Source organism: Enoplosus armatus, chromosome 3 (assembly GCF_043641665.1).
Source record: "Enoplosus armatus isolate fEnoArm2 chromosome 3, fEnoArm2.hap1, whole genome shotgun sequence".
NCBI lineage: Eukaryota > Metazoa > Chordata > Actinopteri > Centrarchiformes > Enoplosidae > Enoplosus > Enoplosus armatus.
In genome coordinates, this window is record NC_092182.1 from 11,652,000 (window position 1) to 11,666,622 (window position 14,623).

The following is a 14,623-nucleotide window of genomic DNA, read 5'->3' on the forward strand; positions in this document are numbered from 1 at the left end:
AACCTTTTCAAAGATTTCTAAGGAAAATATGTATTTATTTTCTGGCGCTCTTAAAACCAGTTACTCTGTATTTTGGGTACCTAACCAGTACAATTTCCATTGTTTTATTCCTCTTACAATATTCACATTATTATTATTATTATTATTATTATTTTAACTGTGTGATGTTTAGGACACATAATGTTATTATTATGATTTCATCATTTCCTTCCTCCTTCCCCTGGTAGTGCTACTAGTAGTACCTAGTACTACTATTACTACTATGACTAGTACTACTACTAGTACTACTACTAGTACTAGTAGTAGTACTAGGGGCCCTAGGTCAAGTCAGGAACTGTGAAAACCACCCTTACCCTATTTGAAGTGCTTTTAAATGCATCCCTATATGAGTAAATTTCAATTAAATTATACATTTACAATTTATTGATGTAAAATCAACTCTCAGTCTTGTCTTACTTTCCAATAATCCAAGAACCACCTTCGGCTTCATAAAAGACCATGGGGCACCACAGATGTAGAGGGCTAGTCTTAATATAATACTTTATTGCTTTTTTTGCTGAGTAGAACTACCACAGCTCATTGGTTTCTTTTCCCAACAGGACTCTAAAACCTTTCCAGTGTAGTTGTCTGGTATTTCTGATGCCCTTGCAGGTTTACCCGGTATATGATAACAAAAGCAGTGTTTCTCTCAGCTCCAGTGGTGTTTCTCCCATGGTCCACTTCTCCAAAGTCAAATATTGATCTTATATGGTCTTAAGCTTCACAGTCCTACCATATCAAACATCCAGTGGAGTATACACATCTAATACACATAAGTGTGAATGCTACAATAAATGTTAAAGCCCACAAAGTCAGGAGCCCATTCATTCATATTGGGCATCTATAGATTATAACTTTGAATGTAGCTTTCAGAGCTGATGTGACATTTTGAAAGAACTTTTGATTTGTTCCAAATTATCGACCCTCAGCTGCTGCGCCACAGCTCACACTGCACTGTCCACATGGTCATGTCACACAGGAACTTTGATACTCAGCGTTGTATTTCTTAGAAATTACTGCCTACGTGACTGTTGGTTGTTCACTGGCATCAAACTAACATTAATTAGAAACATGTTTCATCAGTTGGACCAAATCTTAAAGAAAATGATGAATCATGACAGAGGGGATTATTTTTCTTAAGACAAGCGGGCATCACATGAACACAAAAGAAACAGGTGATATTATTGATGTAATCTGGATTCTCATTGGTTTAACCAAATAAAATCTACAAAGAGGCAGAAGTCCAACTTGAAACCTTTTAATGACATTTACAGTAACAGTTTCAAAATGTGTTAAATTAGAATAAATACAGGGTTCAGATACTGAAGCTTATTACATTTACAAAATGGTGGTATATCACTCATAGTAGGTTAGATGTGTAATGTGCTGCACTGTGGAATTGTGGCATACATTTACATTTTACATTAAGATGCTACAGACAGATTTACAAAGCCTACGTTTGAAACAGTGGCACCATGCATTCCTACACAGGAATAATTTCAACAGCTGCCGTCACTAAAAGTTTTTCACCATAAGCACCTTTATAAAACTTTGATCAACATATTGAACATCGTATCTACACAAAACTCTCACAGTAGCTCAATAAGAGCGGGAGATATTAGAAACAGTGTGTCCATGTGCCAGTCTGAGGCTCTCCTAATACTCTTGAATTATTTTCAGACTTGAGACATGTAATGTGCCTCTTTGCACACTGGAATAACATATATATATATATATATATATATATATATATATATATATATATATATATATATATATATATGAAATATTTGCACGAGCAGGGCATTGCTGATACTGCTGTTTTTAGTTAGTTTAAGAGCGCAGTTCATAATCAGATTTAAGAAGCGGTTAGCAGAAAAAAACAGGGAAAAAAAAGTCCGCTTCAAACAAGGACATGTTGCTCCATGAGATGCAACTTGGTCTGACTCAGTAGAAGGATAAAAGTCTGAAGGTTGAAACGTACTGAAGGAGATCACTGGCTTGCTCTTGGTCTCTGTGCAAATAAGTGCTTGATGGCGATATGTTTTAAAAAACAAAACAAACACACAGTATTAAATGTGGAGTTACACCGCTCCCAGTGGAAAGCCTCAGTGATGAGCTGTCACCGCTCATCCTTCATCCATTTGTCCTTCTCCACACGTCAGCCTCCGCACACCAGGTGACAGCTACGGAGGGCTTTGGCCTTTGTGGTGTTGAAAGGTTGAAGGTCCGCTCTAACGTGATCGGCTGCGTGCAACAGGCTCACAGTTCCTGGGATGACTCCACCTGCTAGTGCCCTCCACTGCAGAGAGGCTCACGTTCTCGTAACAGATCGGCGCAGGAGAGTGGGTCATCGTTCAATAAACTGGAGGCTAATGACATTTTCAGGGACTAGAAGCGTCCGCGTCATGGGCTTCACGGAAATCCCTTCTGGGTCCGGCTTCACGTCGAATTCAATGAGGATCTAATGAGACCAGAAAATAGAGAGCTCAGATTTACTACAGGGTGACTGAAATGAAAAAAAAACAACTAGTGGTCATCACGTGTTATTCTAGTAAGTGTTGTTAAGTGTTAAGTGATCATTAGGAACTGGACAATGCACAATGGATTAAACCCCCCCTTCTTGTAGTTAGAAAGAAGAAAAAATGCAGCAAGAGGATTTGTCATAAACACAGCAGTTTCTGACAAATGGTATTTAATCGTAAACAATCTAAATTACTTCAGTTACATAATCTGTGTTCCTATATCAAAGTCTGAGATGAAGTCCAGCCAACTCACCCTGGAAAGAGCGAGGTAGAGCTCCAGCTCAGCGATACGACGACCTATGCAGCTGCGTTTTCCCACCCCAAAGGGCACAGAGGCATACGGGTGATGAGTCTGGTCCTTGTTCAACCATCGTTGGGGCTGGAATTCATCCGGATTTGGAAACACTGCTGGATCCCGTGATGTTGCAAAGTGGCACAGGGTAATCAGAGTCTGGGTGGAAAGATGAGACTGTCAGATGTGTGTCGCATTGCAAAAGACAAACGTGGCATTCATATTGAGCCCAGTACGAAGGCTCCTTCTCCTGTGTCAGATAGTCATCACAGAGTATGAATGATTTCAAAGAGCACTAATTCCCTCAACACGCTCACATTTTTAGGGATGAGGTAGCCTCCAACCTGGATGTCTCGCTCTGTAATGACTCTTGCATTGGCAGGAATAACAGGGTACAACCTGGAAAACAAAAGTTCAGTAACGTGAGCAAAATGAAACCTGCAGATTGAAAACTAGACTTCAACAGGAAATTCACTGATATACCTAAGCACTTCTTTGACCGTGGCCTTCAGGAGAGGCATGCGGGCCACATCCGCTGCCACCGGTATTCTTCGATCCCCCAGCACGCTCAACACCTCGTCCCGGAGGGAGGCCTGCACATCAGGGTGACGGGACAGCTCGTACAGTGACCAGGACATAGTGCTGGAGATCTGAAAAGACAAGACACACGAGAGGTTCAAACATCTGCAGGACTGACGGCAGAATCCAGCGAAGAAGTAGACCAGAGGGATCCTTCTTACTGTGTCGACTCCTGCGAGAAGCAGCTCCGTGATATTGCTGTAGACGGTCTTCATGGGCAGCCCGGTCCGCGACAGGAAGTAGGTGAGATAACGGCCCTCGACCTTCTCCCCGCGGGCGACCTTCTCTGCTTCGGTCGTGAGACGCTGGTCAATGTGACCTTTCGCTGGAGACATAGAGAATCATTATGGCAGTGAGGTGCAGGATATAAATAAACATAAACTCACTCGCTCAAGTATTTTTAGGAGAATGAGATCAAGTTATCCTCCTTAATAAGTACCAAAAACCATGCATTAACTGCCTACACTTTCTCACACACTTGAGATCTCTGTTTTCTCAACTATTAGGTTGATTATTATAACCACAGTTTGGTCACCATGACTGACGCTTGTCTCAGCGCAGATGATCGTGTAGTGCGTGAGGGTTAAGGACTTTAATCTCCTGCTTTCCTGATCCAGAGTAATTATTTTAAACATGTTCGATTTTGACGTCTCAGATCTGGATAAGTCTTAATGTGCTGTGAGAGTGAGGGGGGACGATAACCCAGTGCTGGGTGGAAAAACCAGCAACAGCCAATGAGAATTGAGAAGGGCGGAAGGAAAACAATTACATAAAGTGTGGAAAGACACACAGTGTGTTCCACCTCCATGTCTGTTTTGGTTCCATATTGTAGTGAAGAGTTAGCTTGTTCATCTCCAGTGCGTTTGTGTTTGAGCATTTCTATATGTTATTTTCATTATATCTTCCTATTTTCTCCCTTTCAAAAACATTTTTGTGTTATACAATTATTATCACTATCAGAGTATCAAATGTTCAGGTAGAAATTACCTACCGAAGTCAAACATGTAGTCCCAGCACTGGCAGAAGACGTTCCAGGGTTTAGGAAACAGCTGGTGCAACCAACTTGGCATGGCCATGGTAAGAAGCGTCATAACAAACATGGTGTTGATCGACTGGATGAAACGCTCTGTCTCTTCAGGAACAACCTGATCCAGGCAACCAATTCTGGATTCAAACAACACGGAGGAAATGCCTGTCAAGAAATTACAAAAAGACAAAAGTTAAATGAGGAGGTGAGAAAGACATGACACAGGGGGGCTGACAGAAATGTGGCGTAACCTCAGGATGCACAGAGAGATAAAACCACATCTAAGGCCTTTTAAAAGTAATATTTTTAAAGTTGTCAGCTGCTTCGTCATGATAACAGAACGTATTCTGGTTAAATTAAGCAATACAAATATAACAAAGAGGACCTGATAAGAGGCGATCTTTTCATCCCACTGTGATGAGCATGAATTAAATATTGGTAACTACTGTAATATTGTTTACTTGTGCATTTATCGTAAATACAAGCCATAAAGTATTCAATGTTTCGATCTCTCAGAGTAGACTGCAACTAATGGCTTCACTGGTGTCTATTTATAACATTATCTAAGGTAATTAGACAGTTGATTTAGTTTTTAGTTCAGTCAAGCTCTGTCAATGTCACAGTCCACAGTCTCGGCCCAGCCTCCACTCAACAATACAATCATTTTGACGACAGTAGAGTTCATGTTTGGGACCACACAGTCACTGGATTGAAACGGTGTTTAGTCTGGGAAAAATGTGGGAGAGGAAAATGAACGAATGTCGCTCTCCTGCAAGAATAACTGCTGAGGAACCCCCGAGGCAGGGAGCAAAGTCAATGCTTCATGTGTGTATCCTCCATTCGTTTCCTTGTGAAGGTGATCCGTAAAATTAGTTGAGCTGTATTCAATAATGGTTAGTGGAGCTGGTGTTAGGCCTAATTTAAGAAAAAGTGGGTTTCCTTACACCTCTCGTTAAAGAGAAAGTAAATAATCTGCATGACTGAATTTGTCAAAACAACTCAAACTGCAAAGGTTTTTGATTGCAAATAGCTGGAAAGCTCAACCTCTCACATCTCAGCTGGAAGACCATACAGGAGAGGTGCAGTGGTGGAAAGTAACAAAGCACATTTTGAGGTACATTTTACTATATACTTCTACTGCACCACATTTTAGAGGGACTACTGTAGATATTTACTTACTTACTGTTCAGATTAAGATTTCACATATAAAAAGGTTTCAGTTTATTGAATATGATGCAGTTTTATAGGTTAAACTACTCAAAAATATGTAAAGTAGTTTAAATAAGTTCCACCTTGACAAACTACAACATTATGTGCTGCTTTATGAGTACTTTTGCTGCTTTAAGTATATTTTCCGGGTAATAACTTTTGAATGCAGGAGTTTTACTTGTAAACGAGTATTTTTGTGTTGCAGAATTGCTACTTCTACTTGGGTAAAGGATCTGAATACTTTTTCCACCACTGGAAAGGTGAGATGTTGCTGACATGATTTGGGCATAGCAGGCTTTGACAGGCATGTGTGATTAAAATGTCAGTGTAATATTGCTTCCTGCTGTGCACCCTGTAGTGATGCCCGATACTGCCGCTCCTCAGACTACAGGAAACCTTACCCTCGAGGCCGAAGCGATAGAACTCGCTGGCGATGTCGGTGACGAGGCCTTGGGAACATCTGCGATGGCGAAGTTTGGCGACGAGGTCACCGACCACGCTGTTCAGGGTTTTATCATAAGCCTCGACTGCCTTCGGTCGCAGCATGTGCTTCCCCAGGAGACTTCTCACCGACTGCCACTCCTCTCCCTCACTAGGAACACACACCGAGTGAAGATGAACAAATACTTATGTGAGTGTACAGTAGGATCTGTCAGCTGTTTGTCCACTTGACTTCATTCAGAATCAGCAGAGAACTTGACACCACACATGGTATACAGCCAGAAGGTAAATAATTGAATTTAAAGTCTTATAAGTTGATCACAATGGCTTAATATTAATGAATGAAATGAGATGAGAACAGCTGTCTCATCTTTGATTTGAATGATCATGTTGTGTCTTTGTTTCCTGTCAAGGACTAATTACAAATCATTCAAGTTTACTTTGTCTTGTGATTTCTAATGAGATTGAAGAAGGACAAAGGAGAGGAAAAGTCTGAATGAGAGACACTCACGACGTCAGGAGTCCACAGTGATGTCCCCTGAGCTTCCTGTAGTCCTTCCAGGAGGAAAGGTCCGAGCGCATGGGGTGCTGGCCCTCCTGCCTCAGGACCTGCTCAATGAGCGCTGGATCGGCCACATGAACCGTCAGGATGGGGCCGAAGCTCGCCTTCCACATGGGGCCGTACCGCTGCACTCCGTCCAGCTGGGACATGAGAGAGAGGATTGATCTTTGTAAAATAAAAAATAATAATAAAAAAAGACCCTGCTGGCTATGAGATGATTGGCATCACCTTAAGACATTAAGATGCCTGCAGGCTTTTCTAATCCACTAATGATTTTGTTGAAGATACATAACTTGATGGGCACAGCATTGATTTCTACTTGACCGACATATTGATAACTGAATTTACAACTGCACAGTAGACGGGCAGTAAAATCAATTATTAGATGTATTTTAAATGTGCACCAAAGACCTCCAGCCCATTACTTCTCAAAAGGGAAATGCAGATTAAAGCCCCCCCCCTCCACTCAGAAATGTGTTTTGCTTATTGTTACTTCACTTGGATGTTTAAGCTTCACTGTGCAGGTGATGTATGTGCAGAGTTTGACACTAAAAGGTTATTTTCACATTCATCTGCTGAAGAGGGAAAAGTGCTGTGCTCACATTAAATCTGAGTTTAAGACGTGAAGATTTTGTGACATCACAACTAGTTTGGAAGCCAATCAGTGGTCCAGTATGCAAGACACATCTTGTGTCCAGTGAATGCACAACATTTGCATATTAATAGATTGTGGTAGAAGAGGGATTAGCCTTGATTATTTTTGGAGAATTTATAACCAGGAGATTGAACCTACAGGAAACATATCAGACTCAACTTTAAATGTCTTGAAACATGTCTGGAGGAGACACTGAAACTATTTCACAGTTATCTAAAACTAACCACAGTTATTATCAGTTATTTTTCTACGACCATCTATTATGTTTTCATAAATGCATCCATTCTGTGCATCATTTAGTCCACTATGATGCAGCCTACACTGTGTGCTGCCTATTTCTTAAAAATGCCAGTAGGTCTGTTGTGAATATTCATGAGTTTTTACAGTTTTCCTCTTTGACTTCACCCCCGTTGAACTTCATCATCTTACCTGTAACTCGTGCAGCCGCGACAGCCCCCGTTTGGCGAACAAGTCCCAGGCGAAGCTGGCGACCGACGGTCCGGGCATGTCGTCCAGAGTCCTCACTGCCTTGGTCCCCTCCGGACCGGCCGACGCGCCCTCAGCCCACCTCTCCATCCACTTGACCAGGGGGAAGGCGCTCCGGCCGGATACTCTAAGAGCTTGTTGCAGCATCCTTCTCGCAGAGACCATGGAGCGGTGGCCGGACGCGGGTCATTTTCATTTCCACGGCTGAAGGCTCTATTTATAACGCGGGACCTGCTCCTCGAACCCGCAGAGATAAAAGCTGTAAATTTTCTTATTCTGGGCCAATCATGGGAGTAAATGCAGCGCAAGCCCCGCCCCGTCCCGCCCCGCCTGGATGGGACTGGGAAGGTGTGAGCCGAGAGGAAGGTGTGTCCAATCAGAGGGCCGAGCTCAGACCATCCCAGAGACAGCACACGTGGAGGACCTGGATAAATAATACATGACTTCCCTGTTACCTCTTATCTCCCCCCCCCCCCCCCCCCTCTCCGTGCAGCACTTTGCTCTCTGATAGTGCAGCAGACTGCAGAGATCAGGCACTTGGAAATTGTGTCTTGTGTGCTTAAAATATCACTTATCCTCAAGGCCAATGTTATTATAGATCCCATGGGCCTGTATGTAGGCCAGACCTACAAACAAACAGCTGGATCAATAACCACAGAGTACCATAAATTACGATTTAGCCATTCACACTAAGCATCATAAACAGACTTATTATAAAGAAGAACAGGCACTGGAACATTATTTCAAGCTCAACTTGGAAAAATAGGCGGGGGTTTCCTGTGTCTTTTTCCAGACCTGGTGGGGCTTTGTTTACCCAGCGATGACCAGTTCTTTTGCTGACTTGGTAGGTTTCCTAGCAAGGGAGAAAATCCTGACCTGATTTCATTTGAACTGGAATTTGTCCAAAGCACCATGTGTGTGGACTGTGAAGTAACAACCCCGGGGCTGTACTCAGAATCTGCTTTGACATTTACTCCAGTATTTCGTAGGCTCTAACTAGAAATATTAGATCACCCAGTTTCAGAGAAACACAGAGGATTGACTGGCAAACCTGGCTATAAAATAATGAGGCCTGATGGAAGACCTCTGCACTCCCAGCAGGACGAATGAGTTACATCTCAGCATTGAATTTACACTTGACGGACTGTATTTTTCTTATCCATTATGGTACATCTTTGATCATCATCTTGTTTACAAGAGGCTCCTGGCAAGTCACTACATTTAAGCAGCTAGTTGGTGGTGCGTACAAAACACAAAACATGACTTATAGTTATCAAAGCATGAAAACAAAACATGACAAAATCATTGTTTTGACATTAATTCATAATGCAAGTTGCATTCAGTTTACTTTTATTGCTGAAAGTAAATATTAGAAGCAAGAGTAACTTGAGTAAGAAAAAAGCAGTTTTGATGAATCCAAAAGAGGTTATGGATTTAATGTGTGACAGTGGGTTATGCTAATGAAAGAGAAAATGTCTCTTTTATCCATTTGCAGAGACTGAGAGAACAAACAGGCAAGGCTGATCACAGTTTCTTCATAAATACACTGAGGTATACGGGTGTAAAAACTGCTTTAAATAAACTGAGTAATAAAAAAAGAATGCATTTAAAAATTAATATGAACCAATGTGTCTGTCATTTAGCTTCATACAAATCAGAGTGATGGGTATGAAATGGATATTTCAAAATAAATTGACATGAACTATTTATATACAACATTTAAAGGTATAAGATGGGACTTAGTATTATGATACACAATATCAGGTGGCAACAACTGGCTGACAGGTTCTTCCTTTCTCTGAATCCATAATAATACCAAGGTATTTTACAGAATCAATTTGTGGTAATAAAGACCCCACACTGCATGTAATTGAAAGTATATTTTAGGATATTTTGGCTCTGTGTTTAGTGCCAAGAAATATATGCTATGACTAAAACATTCAATCAATCAATCAATCAATCATCAGCAGCTGACCAAAGGGCAGAGAGAAAAATAAATAAATAAAGAATGCGTAAGAAAAATAAGAAAGACATAATTCAGGACAGGTGGGGGGCGACTTGAACGAGTCAACAGGGCGGATCTGATCAGAAGGGGCAGACTGTTCCACAATCTAAGGGAAATGAATGCGAACATGTGGCCAGTTGGTCAGGAGGAGGCCCATGTCAGACGACCTGAGAGGCCTGGAGGTCTGTGATGCAGAGGGGGGCATTCCATTCAGGGCTTTAAAAACAGTGCAACCTTATAATCAATAAAACATTCCTGTTGGTTTTATACTGAAGTTTTTCTGTGACGTTTATGTGTAATCCCTCTGATAAATGACTAATAATCACCCTTTAAACTAGCTATTCCCCCAACACCAGGTCTTACCCAGTCATAAGTTATGACAACAATAACTTACCACACAGTACCACAGCCAATCCTATGGGTGCATATATAAACATGTGCAGACTGGAGGAGAAAGAAAAATGGGTTGGCGCCTGAAAATGAGCCCAGCTGCCTACTAAAAGACATATTGCTGTCTACTTATAATGATGTGCAGAATAACAGTGGACCAGCATACTATTTATGCAGGAGTATCCAGTAGATTTACAACAGTGCGACGGGCCTGCTGCCCTGTGATGTTCTGACTTAGTCATGAACAGACAACGTGGACTTCTGCTGGGCGAAACAGTGATTAAGAGAAATTTATTGCACAGAAGTTCTTCCTGCTGTAATGTCACATGTCTGGCCAGCCTGCTGCAGGGTTAAAAGGTCACTTCTGACATGACACATGACATTTTGATCTTTAGGCATCTAGTGCAGAGTACTTGGTTTTGAATTTCAGGGCCAATTTCCTGTGTTGGCATTCTACAAAGGCCAACTATAATGTGAGCATGAATACATGAAAAAAGCATTAATAAGATTAACAGCAGCAGAAAGACTGTGACATAACAAAGTCAGATTAGGTTACACAATGATGATCATACACACTAAAGTCGGGGAACATGAAATCGATGAAAACATCTGACAGCACCAGCTGTATTGAATGAAGCCTCCAGGGGGAAAAGGGTAATATTGGAAGACCGTTTTTAAGCACTGTAGCAATCACCACATATCTGACCTCACTATTTACAGTACTTGACCTGAACATGTGAATCAGACTTCAGTTTCAGGAGACACAAAACAAACTATGAGGTTGAGTTATGAGTACAACATAGAGCAAAGATCAAACCCGGTCTGTCAGAAAACGTCTATACACGAGACCAGTACATGAGACTTCCTGAGTGGAAGATGCATAGTTATCTTCAAGGGTGGAAGATAAAGATAAATACAATGACCTCTGAAATTTACATGAACACATAAACAACTTTTAAACAAGGTCACCACTGTCTTGATGAGTCCTGGTCTTACGCAACACACTGCAAACAAATCAAAAGATTGTTTGTTTGTTAGTCCCTATATCCCCCTGTTTGTTGGACCTGCCTGTTTAGGACAACACATAATAACACGAACAATGCAAAAAATGCACTTCCCTCATCTTGTTCTTCTTGATTTTTCTAAGAAAGATGCACATATTTTCACATTTTCCTGCGGCATGGCAGCTCAGAGGCTCATCTTCAGTTTCTTGTTCAGCAGGCAGGTAGTTTAAGATCACATAAGAAGCTGATGCAAATTAAATTCTCCCCAAAACCAGACATTTTTTAATTAATCTGGCCATGCCTGAGTAACGGGGGATTAATATTGATTATGAAAAACATAATAAGAAATCCTGTGAAAGAATGGCTTCTTTGTGCGGCCGTGTGGTGTGAACTGATGTGGCCCAGTAGTAGATCATGCTATAGAGCGCAGAGGGGATAGCCTGAGAGGTATTTCCCCTTACTGGATTGGCTCAGTGCCCAGACGGGAGGCTGCCATACTCTCAGACTAGTGTGCTAAAGTTCATGGCTGCAGTCTGCCTGTCTGGGTGGTATCAGAAGAGTGCGTATGTGCCCAGAGGTGCAGATGAATGACTGAGTATGTGTCTAGCAGTTGTATTAGCTGTTTTCCCTCACTCAGCAGGCTGGTGAGGATGGTGTATTTATGGTGATGGAGTCTACTCCGAGCCCCCCCCCCCCATACTTTCCACTGTATTTGGTGTCTGAATGGCCATGTTTGTTATGTGGTCACCCATTAAGTATGTGGTTCCCAATCTTTTTTGTCTGACGTATTCCCCCACAGCACCCCTTTAATGGCACCAACCATCATGTTCCAAAATGTTCTTGTGAATGGGTTATAAACTGGATATTTATTAACAACATTAATTATATAATAATGGATATTCATACAACTGAACTGTCAAATACCACTTGGAGTGGTGGAAGCTGAACCAAATGTTTTCCACTACTTTTAATTTATTCTTATTCATTACTTTTAGCTACAAATTGAAACTGTTTATCCATTACTTTTAGCTAAATATTTATGTTTACTACAGGGAGCTCGGCATTGGGTGTTGTATTTAGAATAGCTGTTGGTTATCTAGCTATGTTTTCCATAAGATCAGCAGGATGTGGGCATGTTCATAAAGGCCATGGGATGCAACCTAGGTCTGGTCTGTTTAACAAAGTTACGCAAACCAAGAGAGCGATTATTAAAACATAGCAGCAGATAACTTTTCTGTTTCTTTGTTATCCCAGGCTAAATATTCTCTCAAATTCAAATTTATAGTATATTTTTGGATGTAGGCACATTCATGAATGTGAGTGCATGTCTACTGTACCCGAAAAATAGTGCTCCCCAAAAAGCGATGGTGTGATTTGTACACTGCAGTTTATCAACTTCATTTTCATATTTCATCTGTTTATACATTACTTTAGCCAACTATTTCAACTGACTCAGGTTGGTGGGCAGCTTACTGGTGTAAATATAATAAACATCAGCATCACAGCAATTTGTAATCCTATTTGGCTGTTTATTTTCCTTCTTAACACAAATATATACATATATATATTATAAAATCATAATCTTTTAGTTGAGTTTAGTTTAGTTAAGCTTTCAACTGTAGAAGTATCCTTGGGAATCCCAGCATTAAGTACTGACTCAAAGAGTAATACTATTTGAGATTGGCCTACTTTTCATATTTATACATGCATGTTGTTCCCATTTGTGTAATTAATGTTTTAGGGTGCTTTTCATTGTGTTTGTAAAATGTTCACTGTTCAGGATATAATATTCAGGATGTGTTTATGATGCTTCAGACATGTTCAGACACTAAATGTTTTCTGTATGGCAGTAAGCTGAGGAGTGGAGGTGTGCAGAGTTACTAACAACATTTGCCAAATGCCCAACAGCTGCTGCTTGTGAGCACACAGGATATGAGGATGTGGTAATGAAGAATAAAAATAGAGCAATAAAATTACTGAATAATGGTTTTTATTGCTATACATGTTGTAATTGATTAAGACTTTCATGTCATGAACATGGGCATCTGGTTATGTTTTAAAATGGAGGAGCAAACTTGGAAAGATACATAATTGGCATGGGGTCTGGGGGTCCTCCCCCAGAAAAGAAAAAAGCAATTTAAAACAAATTTCCTGCATGTCTATACCAGCTAACCTGACTTATGGTAACAATAGAGGATCATTTCCAAAACATAAAATAATCATAATTTTGTTTACGCCCTACTAAATCTTACAGTTAGATGAACAATAATGACACATTATAAGATTGTGTGTTCCTCACTTTGTTGAATGTGACTGCATGGCTCATAAAATCCCATTTGAACCAGAGGCCGGGTTGGATGGAAAACATGCTGGACAGAAACACTATCCTAGGTTAGTCTGCTGTTGAGAGGGGTGAGGGGGAGAGAGGGGCAACAAATTAGCTGCAATTAGAGATATTAATAGTAATTGGACAAATCACAGAGGGGATGTAGTGGTAAAATAAAAGGTGGGTAAACTATAAATGTCTGCTGGCTAAACTGTCCACTGTTAGGTAATGGTAAACTCATAAAAAGGTGAGTAAACCCTATGTTGTGCTTGAAAAATGTACTTTGTGTGTTTACCCTCCACTACATCCCTAATGATAAAATCAACAGGTCTAAAATATTATTAAAAGAGCTGACTCTTTGATTTGGGTCCTTCTCCACAGCCGAATTCTGTCCAATCAGCGAGCTAACAATAAGCTGGCACAGTTAGCTAACGTTGACTCGCAAGGCGCTTCGGCATTGCGGGGACTATATGATGATAAGTTTATTTATTTTTAAGACAAAAAGTGGGGAACCAAAACGAAAACTTTGCTCCCCTTAATTGAATAATGGGGATGCATTTGCTCCACTCGCTCCATTGCTCAGGCGCCTACGTTCATGAATATAAAATAAGTGTTCAAGGTATGAGAAAGACTTCTGGCTGTATATGATGTATGTTCACCACAGAGACAGCATACATGTGATACTGTCTTTGTTGCTGGGCTACAGACCTACTGTATATAATGAGTGATGACGCAGAACATTTAACACTCTATAATGATTTTTCACTAAAACCATAATTAACACTCTGCCTGGTCGTGTTGACAAAGAGACATAACATTACACAACCCAGATTACATTCTTGGCCAGTGCTGGTTTTTCTTAATTATTCTTCCCATTTAGCTTTGGATTTCTTTCCTCTGAAGCTTGTTTTTACTCTGGGGTCTTAGCTCTTATATGGCATTTTTAACAGCAGCAGCATCTCTGTATATTTGATCAGCAGTATATAAAACACAAGTAGATACGTGTCTTGGAGTAAGATTATTAGACAACATATGTAAAAGAAGTATACGGGGTATTCAAGGTTATATATCAATCTACATTTT

At 40.7% G+C, this 14,623-nt stretch overlaps 1 protein-coding gene across 1 annotated transcript; it reads right to left on the minus strand.

The window, feature by feature from the left end:
* Positions 1 to 2,389: 2,389 nt before the first annotated feature.
* Positions 2,390 to 7,980, minus strand: cyp27b1 (cytochrome P450, family 27, subfamily B, polypeptide 1). The gene is made up of 9 exons (XM_070902695.1): positions 7,759 to 7,980; positions 6,624 to 6,814; positions 6,073 to 6,263; positions 4,427 to 4,627; positions 3,597 to 3,760; positions 3,340 to 3,506; positions 3,174 to 3,255; positions 2,818 to 3,015; positions 2,390 to 2,503 (listed from the first exon to the last, which is right to left on the minus strand). Exons 1-9 carry the CDS (start codon positions 7,978 to 7,980, stop codon positions 2,390 to 2,392), a joined length of 1,530 nt encoding a protein of 509 aa, XP_070758796.1.
* Positions 7,981 to 14,623: the final 6,643 nt, after the last annotated feature.